The 12292-nt window shown below is 44.1% G+C and overlaps 1 protein-coding gene across 2 annotated transcripts in view; it reads left to right on the forward strand.

The window, feature by feature from the left end:
• Oscp1 (organic solute carrier partner 1) overlaps positions 1-12292 on the forward strand; it is a 46127-nt gene that overhangs the window by 33504 nt on the left and 331 nt on the right. For both annotated transcript variants that reach the window (XM_045150327.1, XM_045150328.1), the window contains 5 exons: positions 5804-5907; positions 7009-7137; positions 7824-7893; positions 10072-10211; positions 12018-12081. In XM_045150327.1, the coding sequence (XP_045006262.1) occupies positions 5804-5907; positions 7009-7137; positions 7824-7893; positions 10072-10211; positions 12018-12081 (507 nt within the window). The remainder of the gene's footprint in view (positions 1-5803; positions 5908-7008; positions 7138-7823; positions 7894-10071; positions 10212-12017; positions 12082-12292) is intronic.

The raw sequence follows: 12292 nt of genomic DNA on the forward strand, positions 1-12292 counted from the left end.
TGTGTGCCACAGAGCACCTGTGGGAGGATGTGCAAAAACGTCACAGCGGCACCTCCTGAGAATGGGGAACTATGGGGCGGATAAAGACAGCAGAGGGACAACACACTTGGGACTTCATACCTGTGCATGTGTAACACAGTCACACAAGAAACCCAAAATCAAGAAGAGAAGTAGAGTCATGTTTACTGCCTGGTTCTATTTCCCTTCCCTGAGCCATGGAAGACAAATAGATTTCTATTCTAATGCCAATTTTATTTTATTTTTAACTCTCATGAATAATTTTGTTTTCTGTGGGTGAAACAAGAATACATGAATATAAATCTCTAATAGTCATGGATTAGAATGTGAAAATATGAAAGTACAAATAAGATTAAGTGTTATTACAAATTTAAAATCAATTTTACCATACTAAAAATTCTGCTTAGTAGTGTTATCAAGGCTATGCATATTTAGGCATATTTTGTGGATGGCAGTCATACCAATAGCCATATTGATTTTTCAATTCTGACCAGATAAAATTCATTATAATGCAAAGGCATGCCTAATCATAATTCTATGGCAAAATAGTTAAAATGTAATAAATCAGAAAATATATTAAGGGGCTGGAGAGATGGCTTAGCAGTTAAGGTGCTTGCTTGCAAAGCCAAAGGACCCAAGTTGTTTGATTCCCCAGGACCCACACAAGCTAGATGCACAAGGGGGTGCATGCATCTGGAGTTCATTTGCAGTGGCTGGAGGCCCTGGTGCACCTATTGTCTCTCTCTTTCTCTCTCTCTTTCCCTGCCTATTTCTCTCTCTCTCTCAAACAAATAAATTTTTAAAAAGAAAATATATTAAGCTTTAATTGTTAATTGGACAGGCAACAAAACCACAAAATGTTTGCCCAGAGAGTAGGAATGGCACAGCTTGGCAGTATCCTGCTGATGATGTGTAATATCTGGGTGCTTTTCTATGTCTGCTCAGCTGTAGTTTATAATTGCCTATATAGATTTCTGTTTTCAAAATAGTCTTGATAGTTTTTAGATTTGTTAGAAAAGCCAACCAAATTAAGGAATCTGCTTTATTTTTCTTCTTTTTTTATTAAACACCTTGCTCATTGTTTAACCAAAGCACTTACAAAAGTACTTTCCAGTAACCAAGCAACATGAGGTATCCTTCATGTGCACTGTGGCCAGCACAGAGACTGCACCAAAACCAGTTGCATGTGGGAGCTTCAGCAGTTAGCTACAACTGTCCTAGTCACCCCTTCCCCAACCCCTTCAGCTACCTAGAGGCTCAGCAGAGCGGCCTCCTAGTGGCATGGCTTGTCTAACCACTCACCCTTCTCAGTGCTCTCATTCCCTTCCAGCATGGATTTTGCTCCTCCCATTTTCTCCATTGCCTAGCATACACAAGATCCTAGGTTCAATTTCCACAGCACTGAATAAATCAGGCATGATGGTGCATGCCTGTAATCCCAGCACTTTGGGAGATAAAGGAAGGAGATCAGGAGTTCAAGGTTATCCTTGGCTATGTAGGGAGTTCCAAGGCCAGGCTGGGCTACATGAGACTCTTTCAAAGAGGTGGAGAGAAAGAAAACAGAGAAGTGGGGAGAGAAAAAGAAGGAAAAGAACAAGAGAGAAAGAAAAAAGGAAAGAGAACAATAAAAACATTGTTCCTTGGGGGGAAAAAAAAACACGCCCTTATGACTAGAGCACATCTCCTAGGCAGGAGCGATGCTCAAAATAAATGCAACATATATGTAGCCATGGGCATTGACTAGCCAGAGCAGATGCCTGTCTGAATAAATTGGAACCTGTTGACTTAGCTTTGGGCCTAAGGAAAGAGTTCTAAGAGTTTAAAAAAAAAAAAAAAAGTATTGAGATTTTAAAGGGAGTGGTACCATAATTTGATTTGCATTCTGAAAGCGAGCTATATAAGGGTAGAGGAAGCACAGCATTGAGAAAGTGTTATAGAAATCTATGTTAAAAACAAGATTGTTGTCAGGCGTGGTAATGTACACCTTTAATCCCACCACTTGGAAGGCAAAGGTAGGAGAATCACTGTGAATTCAAGGCCACTCTGAGACTACATAGTAAATTCCAGGCCAGCCTGAGCTAGAGTAAGACCTAACTTAAAAAAAAAAAAGAGCCGGGCTTGGTAGCGCACACCTTTAATCCCAGCACTCAGGAGGCAGAGGTAGGAGGATCACCATGAGTTCAAGGCCACCCTGAGACTACATAGTGAATTCCAAGTCATCCTGGGCTAGAAGGAGACCCTACTTCGAACCCCCCCCCCCAAAAAAAAAAGGAGCTTACAAGGCTCATACAGCTACTTTTTTAAAACTTTGTATTGGGCTGGAGATATGGCTTAGTAGTTAAGGCATTTGCCTGCAAAGCCAAAGGACCCTGGTTCAATTCTCCAGGACCCACATAAGCCAGATGCACAAGGGGCAAATGCATCTGGAGTTTGCAGTGGCTGGCGGCCCTGGCGTGCCCATTCTCTCTCTTTCTCTCTCTCTCTCTCTCTCTCTCTCTCTCTCTCTCTCTCTCTCTCTCTCTCTCCCCCTTCCTCCCTCCATATCTCTACTTCTTTCACTCTGATAAATAAATAAATGTTAAAAAAAAACTTTTTATATATGTAAGTAGAATAGATTAATGGGGATGAAAAGGCCTAAGTGAGGTCAGGGGAAGATATTGAGTAAAGGAAAGGTGAAGGGAGGGCTAACCAAAATCTAAGAGGGTAGAAATGAGTTATATGGAAACCTACTTTTTTGGACAATGAAACACTCAAGAGCCATAGATTGTTACCAGAAAATTTTCAGTGCCAGGGATGGGATACCTTTCAGTGAGTTGTTGGCCAGGGACGACCCTGATGCCCCCAAAACATTGCAGGCCATCGCCGAGGCCCTTGGTTTCCCACCAGGAATAGATGGTAAGACCCTATTGCTAAAGATTCCACATACTTGGGCTGCAAGGCCACTGAGAAATCCTGTTGGAGCTGAGCTGAAAACATCCTCCATGTAGACCAGCTGACAGAAAGTTGGAAAAGGCTATGCTGCATGCAGTTCAATGGAAGAAAGAGAAATCACCAGTGAAGATACTCAACAATGGACACTGCAAGCCTTACATTTGGCCAGCCAGGCCAAATAAGACAACAGGCACAATAGTGGCATGTCTGTCATAGTGGAAACCAACTGCCCTCTAATTGGACTGGAGGCCTACTCCATGGGCGGAAGTACATTCCTAATACTGAAAACCTAAAACAGGGGTAGTCATGAGTCCTAGGGGTGTAATGTCTTCTGCTGTCTGGCTAAATGTATATACTATGCTTATCAAAGTGCCCAGTAAGCACTTCTGTTAAGGTTCATACCTATATATTAATGCTACTCTTACTTTTGATAGAGAACCTTCTCTTTTCAGATGGCAGTGACCTTGGGATGACTCAGAAGCATCATGGTGCTGGAAAGAAGTGACAGGAGTGCTCAGTACTGCGATAGCTCTGTCACACCTTCCAAGGCTCAGGGTCTATTGCAGAAAAGGTGGCAGAAAGAATGTAAGAGCCAAAGGAAGGGTAGGACTCCTTACAACATGCTCCTCCACACATAAAATGGCCTGAATATCCATGACCTCACAGTGTCTGACACTACCTATACAAAATCATTATAATAGGAGGAAAAAGATCATGAAATCAAAATAAAAGAGAGACTTATTGAGATGGGGAGGGGATATGGTGGTGAGTAGAGTTTAAAAGGGAAAGTGGGGGGAGAGAGGGCATTATCATGGGATATTACTTACAATCATGGAAGTTGTTCATAAAAAATAAACTAATTTAAAAAAAAACTATTTAGCTGGGCATGGTGGCACACACCCTTTAATCCCAACACTTGGGAGGCAGAGGTAGGAGGATCACCATGAGTTCAAGGCCACCCTGAGACTACATAGGGAATTCCAGGCTAGACTGAGCTAGAGTGAGACCCTACCTCAAAAAAAAAAAGCCAGGTGTGGTGGCACACACCTTTAATCTCAGCACTCGGGAAGCAGAGGTGGAATTGCTGTGAGTTTGAGGCCACCCTAAGACTACATAGTGAATTCCAGGTCAGCCTGGGCTAGAGTGAGACCCTTCCTTGAAAAAAAAAATTTTTTTATTGACAACCTCCATACATATAGACAGTATACCATACCTTCCCATTGTGAGATCATGAATACCGAATACTAATACTGAATACTGGGGTCACTTTGTGTCTGGAAGACAGTATTGCAAAACCCTCCTTCTCCCCTTCCTTTGCCTCTTACATTTTCTGTTTTTTGGTTTTGTTTTGTTTTTTTTTCTGAGGTAGGTTTCACTCTACCTCAGGCTGACCTGGAATTCACTATGTAGTCTCAGGGTGGCCTCGAATTCATGGCAGTCCTCCTACCTCTGCCTCCCAAGTGCTGAGGTTAAAGGCCTGTGCCACCATGCCCGGCCTTTCTCTTTTTTTTCTTTTTTTTTTTAACAACTTCCATGATTGCAAACAATTTCCCATGGTAATGCCCACCCTCCCCCCACTTTCCCCTTTGAAACTCCATTCTCCATCATATCTCCTTCCCCTCTCAATCAGTCTCTCTATTTTGATGTCATCATCTTTTCCTCCTATTATGATGGCCTTGTGTAGGTAGTGTCAGGCACTGTGAGGTCATGGATATCCAGGCCATTTTGTGTCTGGGGGAGCATGTTGTAAGGAGTCCTCCCCTTCCTTTGGCTCTTACATTCTTTCGACCACCTTTTCTGCAATGGACCCTGAGCCTTGGAAGGTGTGATAGAGATATTGCAGTGCTGAGCACTCCTCTGTCACCTCTTCCCAGCAACATGGTGCCTTCTGAGTCATCCCAAGGTCACTGCCATCTGAAAAGAGAAGATTCTTTACCAAAAGTGAGAGTAGCATTAATATAAGGGTGTGAATGTTAAGAGAAGTGCTTACTGGGCAGTTTGATGAGCATAGTATATACATTTAGCCAGACAGCAGCAGATGTTATACCCCTAGGGATCATGGCTACCTCTGTTGTAGGTCTTCAGTATCAGGGATGTATTCCCTCCCATGGAGCAGGCCTCCAGTCCAATTGTTGGTTTCCACCATGACAGGCGTGCCACTATTGCACCCAGTGGTTCATTTGGTCTGGCTGGCAAAATATAAGGCTTGCAGTGTCCATTGTTGAGTATCTTCACTGGTGATTTCTCTCTCTCCTATTGAACTGCATCCAGAATGGCTTCTTCCAGCTTTCTGGAAGTCTACATAGAGGACTTTCTCTTTTTTTAATATTTTATTTTTCTTTATTTACTTGAGAGATAATGGGCAGAGAATGGGCACACCAAATGAACATCCAGATGGTTCTGTCCCCTTGTACATCTGGTTTACATGGGTCCAGGGGAATTGAACCTGGGTCCTTTGACTTTATAGGCAAGTACCTTAACCACTAAGCCATCTCTTCAGCCCTTCCTCTTCTTTAAAATGGGGTAACATGACTCACCTGCACAGTTTGTGGCAAGGCTGAGAAACCACCCTCACTATGTGTCAGTTATGGAGTGCTCTTCTCTGAGGGTCCCCAGCTCACCAGGGAGCATCCTCAAACTATTGTACACTTCATCCTCAGAAGATATTAGCCAGGTGTGGTGGCGCACGCCTTTAATCCCAACACTTGGGAGGCAGAGGTAGGAGGATTGCTGTGAGTTCAAGGCCACCCTGAGACTACAGAGTGAATTCCAGGTTAGCCTGGGCTACAGTGAGACCTTACCTCAAAAAAACAAACAAACAAAAAGAAAACAGATACTAACTTTATTTTTCCAGGTGTCCACATTTCTCAAGGACAAAGTTCAGAACTCAAATGGTCGCTTTGTGTTGCCAGTATCTGGGCCTGTCCCCTGGGGAACTGAAGTTCCTGGACTCATCAGGTAAATTCTCCACAGTCATTACTGGCAGTGTTTGGAGTGCGGGGGTAGGGGGGACAGAATGTGTCCACCACACAGAGCCCAGCCCTGCCCTGCCAAGTCCCTGAGGCACTTCTCACCCATCCTGTCTTTAGAAAGCTCAGCTGGAAGGCAGTCAGGATCTAACCCCAGCCTTGCCACTTAGCAGTGGACTTGAGGCAAGCCATCCACCTCCCTAGCTTCATTTTCTCACCTATTAAACAGTTGCTGTGAGATTCAATAATGGTGTATAAGAAAAGTGTCTCCATAGCACTTGGCTCATATCCCTCATTCAGTGAGTATTATTGTTACTGTTATGATTGTCACAATCAAATCTTATCTTTTGTTTTGTTAGTATGGGGATGGAACCCAGGGCCTTATGCATACTAAGCTTGTGCTCTACCACTAAGCTACACTACTCCGACCCACTGTGTTTATCTTTCTTTCTTTTTTCTTTTCTTATTTTTGTCTTTGTTTTTTTCAAGGTATGGTCTTGCTGTAGCTCAGGCTGACCTGGAATTCACTATGTAGTCTCAGGGTCTTGAACTTTCCTACTTCTGCCTCCCAAGTGCTGGGTTAAAGGCATGCACCACCACACCCAGCTCAGCTCAGTGTCTTTATCTTAAAAGAATACATGATAAAAAATGAAAAGAAATAAAACGAAAAAAAAAAAAAGAATACATGAATCCCCCCCCCCCTTTTTTTTTTTGAGGCAGAGTCTCACTCTAGCTCAGGCTGACCAGGAATTCAGTATGTAGTCTCAGTCCTCCTACCACTGTCTCCCAAGTGCTGGGATTAAAGGTGTGTGCCACCACGCCCGGCTATGAATCCCTTAAAAAAAATTATTTTATTTGAGAGAGAGAGAAAATGAGAATGCCAGGGCCTCCTGCTGCTGCAAATTAACTCCAGCACATGTGCCTCTTTGTGCATGTGGCTTTACATGGGTACTGGGGAATCAAGCCCAGAATGTCAAGCTTTGCCAAGTAAGTGCCTTAAACCATCTCTCAAGCCCCATGAATCCCTTTTTGTCTGATGGGACTGCCCAACGCTGGAGAATACTACATCATGTCAAACTTTGTGTTTCAGAGTTTTCAATGACAAAGGCCAAGAAGTGAAGAGAATGAAATTTCACCATGGTGGAAACTATGTTACTGCCCCCAAAGAAGGTTCTTTTGAATTGCATGGAGACCGAGTCTTGAAACTTGGAACTAACATGTAAGCAAATTCTTCCTCCCCATGCACTCAGGCCCCTGGGAGGTCACTTCATTTAAAAAGCCATCTTGCTGGGCGTGGTGGCGCACGCTTTTAATCCCAGCACTTGGGAGGCAGAGGTAGGAGGATTGCCGTGAGTTTGAGGCCACCCTGAGACTCCATAGTGAATTCCAGGTCAGCCTGGGCTAGAGTGAGACCCTACCTCAAAAAAACAAAACAAAACAAAAAAAGCCATCCTGACTTCTGTCTTCTGCTCTGAAAATGCCTGCTGACCACTGGAGTCCTTTCCCGTAGTTACAGTTCATGCAGTCCTTGACCTTTCCAAATAGAACTCAGGAGCCCCCACCTAGAACATGTCCATCTGCTGGAGAGAGACATGTTGAGTAGCCATGGAAGATAAATAGCCCCTGCTTGGCTGCAGTGGAAGTCCAGAAACAGCCGTCATAGAACTGTATATATTTTCAGTGCTAATGTTTCCAAAGGGAGGTGTTTTCACATTCCTTCCCTGAGGGTTCTCTTAGGGAAGCAGTACCATGCTAACAGCTCAGTTGTAGTCTGTGCTCACAGTACCTTTCTGGATGTCCATTTTATATCTCAAAATAAATTTTAGAAAATGAACCATATTTACAAATTAAAAGGAAGTCAGTGAAAGGGGGCTGGATAATATCACCATTCTCTGTTGATACCAGGTACAGTGTGAATCGGCCAGTGGAAACCCGTATGGCTGGAACATCAAAGGACTTAACCTCACGGACACAGGTGGGCATCTGCTTTCCTCCTTCTTTTCTGCTCCCTGATTCTTTCTAGGTAAAGACATCTGCATAGGAGAAAAGGGACTCCACTTTCAGGGCTAGTTGACCTTGCCCTCTTTGTTTGCAATCTCCTCCATTTCAGCCTTACAAAGTACACAGGTTTTTAATTGTAGCTTTTCATGGAACCTTCTAGTCATCAGACTAATTAGGTAGTTTTCAGCTTGGCTCACCACCATAATTAAGTAGGAGCCACATACCGGGACACGGGAGGCAGCGCTACACTAGTGCCGTGAGGTCTGCGGCACTTGTTATCTGCTAATATTAAAACACACCCTTTGGCTTGGCGGAAGGGGGGCAAGGAGGGGTCAAGAGAAGATAACAAGAGGGTTTATAATGAAAATACATTGTATACACATATAAAGTTGTCAATAAAAATAAGTTATAATAAAAATTGCCAGGCATGCCAAGCGTGGTGGCACATGCCTTTTATCCCAGCACTCAGGAGACAGAGGTAGGAGGATGGCTGTGAGCTTGAGGCCACCCTGAGACTACATAGTAAATTCCAAGTCAGCCTGAGCCACAGTGAGACCCTACCTTGAAAAGCCAAAAAGTAAAATTAAAAATAGGCAGGTGTAGTGGCACACGCCTTTAATCCCAGCACTTGGGAGGCAGAGGTAAGAGGATTGTCTTGAGTTCGAGGCCACCCTGAGACTACATAGTGAATTCCAGGTCAGCCTGGGCTAGAGTGAGACCCTACCTCAAAAAAAAAAAAACTAAATAAATAAATAAAAATAAATAAACACCCCCTTTTATTTATTTTATTGTTGTTGTTGTTTTGATATAGCATCTCACTCTAGCCCAGGCTGACCTAGAATTCACTAGGTAGTCTCAGGGTGGCCTCGAACTCACACTGATCCTCCTACCTCTGCCTCCCAAGTGCTGAGATTAAAGGTGTGCGCCACCACGCCCAGCAAAATACCCCCTTTTAATGTTTCCCTATGTAGTAATATGGTAGCTAAGCTCAGTAAAGGGTTTTTGTTTCTCTGAATTCCATCTTTACAAATTCTCACTAGCTAGCTACAGACTATGAGAGAAATCATGGAATATTCAGTTATTAAATGTGGAAGTGCTTCCACCAGCTGGGTACCCAGGGACAGGAACTGCCATAGATGTGGTCATGTCCTGAAGAGGCTGTTAGTTAGTACCCTGGGAAAGACAACGATAGAAGCAGATAACGGTAAGGTGGAAGATGAGTTCGCTGGGTAGTCTGTGCCAAGAGAACACATGTTCTGTCCAGTGGGATAAGGACAGAGGAAAGGGTTCCAGAAGACTTTCAGAGGACATGACATGAAAGTTGGGCTCTTACATGGTGAGACACTAAACAGCATAAGAGAAGAAATGATAGGATGAGTGAGTTAACAGCACAGAGGGGAAGGCATCATGTTTGGGGGAGCAGGCAGGAAGCTGGCTCCACATGGCTAGCTCATAGAACAATGGAGAAAGACAGCTGAGGTTTCACACAACAGGACTTTGTGACCTGATTAAGGAAAGTCTTACACCACTAGACTTTGTTCTTTGTTTCAAGCAAGAAACGAGAAGTGTTTTCAATGACTGGTGCTACTGGGCTAGAGAGGCAGCAGTCAGGTGGGAAGAGTGAAGGTAAAAATCAGGTAAAAAGACAGTGAGGTCATGGTTTATTGTGTATAATTATGGAGGTTGTCAATAATAAATAAATAAAGGAAGACAGAGAAGGTAATGGTCTGGAGATGTGTTCCCGGACATCACCACCAGAGGGCAGTCTGGGCGCTCCTCCAGAGTGGTGCCCTCCCACCTGGAGACCACAGAGGTGCTGGCTATGCTGAGGGATCTGGACTGACTGAAGAGGAAGCAGTGTTGTCTTCTCTTCCAAGGAGGTAGGTAGTCTGAGAAGTGTGGGTCCCTGGGGCTTTCCACTCAACTTCAAACTCTGAAAGTCTCTGGTTTGCCTCATTGCAAGATTCTCAGCTGCTGACACCGTCTATTTTTCTTTTAGTTAAGCCTGCTTTCTATGCTTTAGCCAGACCCAGAAATAATTCAAACAGTTATTGTGTTGTCTTGTTTTATAATTCCTCCCTGGGCCTCTGGGGTCTCAGCAGGAAATGTGATCACCTTCATGTGGCCACTAAGCATGCAATTGTTTCTACAGGAAAGCATTGCTCCAAACCCTCTGGCCAAAGAAGAGCTGAATTTCTTGGCCAGGCTAATGGGAGGAATGGAGATTAAGAAACCTAGTGGCCCTGAGCCAGGATTCCGGCTGAGTCTCTTTACTACTGATGAAGAAGAGGAGTATGCTTTAAACCTATTCATATTTAATTTAATTTAATTTATTTATTTGCAAGCAGGGCTGGAGAGATGGCTAATGGCTAAGGCACACAAGCAGAGAGAAAGAATGAGCACGCCAGGGCCTCTAGCCACTGCAAATGAACTCCAGATGTACATGCCACTTTGTGCATCTGGCTTTACATGGGTGCTGGGGAATTGAACCTGAGTCATTGGGCTTTGCAATCAAGTACTTTAGCTGCTGAGCCATTCCCCCAGCCCTAAACCTATTCTTTAAAAAGACATACATTGCCAGGCGTGGCAGTGCACGCCTTTAATCCCAGCACTCGGGAGGCAGAGGTAGGAGGATCACTATAAGTTCAAGGCCATCCTGAGACTATATAGTGGATTCCAGGTCAGTCTGGGCTAGAGTGAGACCCTACCTCAAAAAACCAAAATAAGCCGGGTGTGGTGGCGCACGCCTTTAATCCCAGCACTCGGGAGGCAGAGGTAGGAGGATCGCCGTGAGTTCAAGGCCACCCTGAGACTACAGAGTTAATTCCAGGTCAGCCTGGACCAGAGTGAGACCCTACCTCAAAAAATAAATAAATAAATAAATAAATAAGACATACATAATCACATCTTGGTTTTTACATTACAACCAAGTGTAACATTATATAAAAACACTTAGTGTGCTAAGAACTCAAGCATGACAATTGCAAACCACTGGCACATAGAAATACAGATGTAGCTGGGCATGGTGGTGCACGCCTTTAATCCCAGCCCTTGGGAGGCAGAGGTAGGAGGATCGCCGTGAGTTCGAGGCCACCCTGAAACTCCATAGTGAATTCCAGGTCAGCCTGGGCTAGAGTGAGACCATACCTTGAAAATCAAAACAAAACAAAAAAACAGATATAAAAATCACAGATGAAATACCAACAAATTCAATACAATCCTAAGGAATCTTTCAGGATTAGACAAACTAAACATCCCAGTGTCATTCAAAAAAAGTTCTAATGTTTTATTTAGCAGAACACAACTAAACAAGTATTAGAAGCCAAGGTGATCACACTAAGTCTATTTGTTAGGAAAGGAAGTTGGAGATAGAGCTCAGTGGTACAGTGATTACCCTGGTAGAGTGGTTTACCCCCGTATGTTTGAAGCCCTAAGTGCAGTCTCAATTCCCAGTGCTGCAAAGACTGACAGAAAGACAGAGGTTGGGGAGAAAGAGAAATGAAGGAAAAGAAAAGAACTAACCCAAGGGAAATTGATGTCTGTTTGTAAGATTAGATAGCCTTACTCAAAACAAGTAGCAGTAGTAACTCAAGATGTATACAGAGCTTTACAGTTTACAAATCCCTTGCATGTCTTGTCTTGTGTGATCCTCCTCACAATCATATCTGAGATGGAGGCTGCCTTCATTGAAGACATTCCTCCTTTGTTGAAATAGCTTCTTGTGTGAGGCAAGCACTGTGTTGAGTGCTTGAGATCATGAAGATGGGATGTAAGCCCTAGAGCCTGTCCTCAGGATGCCCCCATCTTGGTGGAAGAATGAAGAACATAAGTCACCAATTGCCACATCAGGCATGCTTGGAAGCAGACTGCATCGTGGATTGAAGGGACTGGCAGCCGATCTGGGGCTCAAGATTGCAGAGCAGAGGGAGGGGAAACATTCTTGGCAGAGGCACCGAGTGTAGGGGTGGGATAGAAAGGTGATGGGAAAGGGCAGAAAATGAAGCAGAGAAAACAGGTTGCCAAATTATCAAGAGGTAGTTTGCCATGCTAGCAGGAAGAAAACCCTAAGTGTGGCCCATTTCTTCCCACCTCCTGCAGACATGCAGCACTCTCCAGGCCAGAGGAGTTATCCTACGAAATCATCAGCATACAAGCTACACAGGTATGGACAGAGGACTTCACAGAATCCGACCCATCCCCTTCCTCATCTTGTAAAACCCTTGACCTTTGAAGGCCCCCTTTGCCTTTCCATTCAGACTGTAACTACAGTCCCTAGTCTGACAAACTGGTGAGCCACTGAAAAGCACACCTTTGCAGGGAGGAGAAATTAAAACTCTGCTCTGCAGACGCGTCCTCTTCTTCCCTCTCCCTCA

The sequence above is a fragment of the Jaculus jaculus genome, chromosome 5, assembly GCF_020740685.1.
Source record: "Jaculus jaculus isolate mJacJac1 chromosome 5, mJacJac1.mat.Y.cur, whole genome shotgun sequence".
Taxonomy (NCBI): Eukaryota; Metazoa; Chordata; class Mammalia; order Rodentia; family Dipodidae; genus Jaculus; species Jaculus jaculus.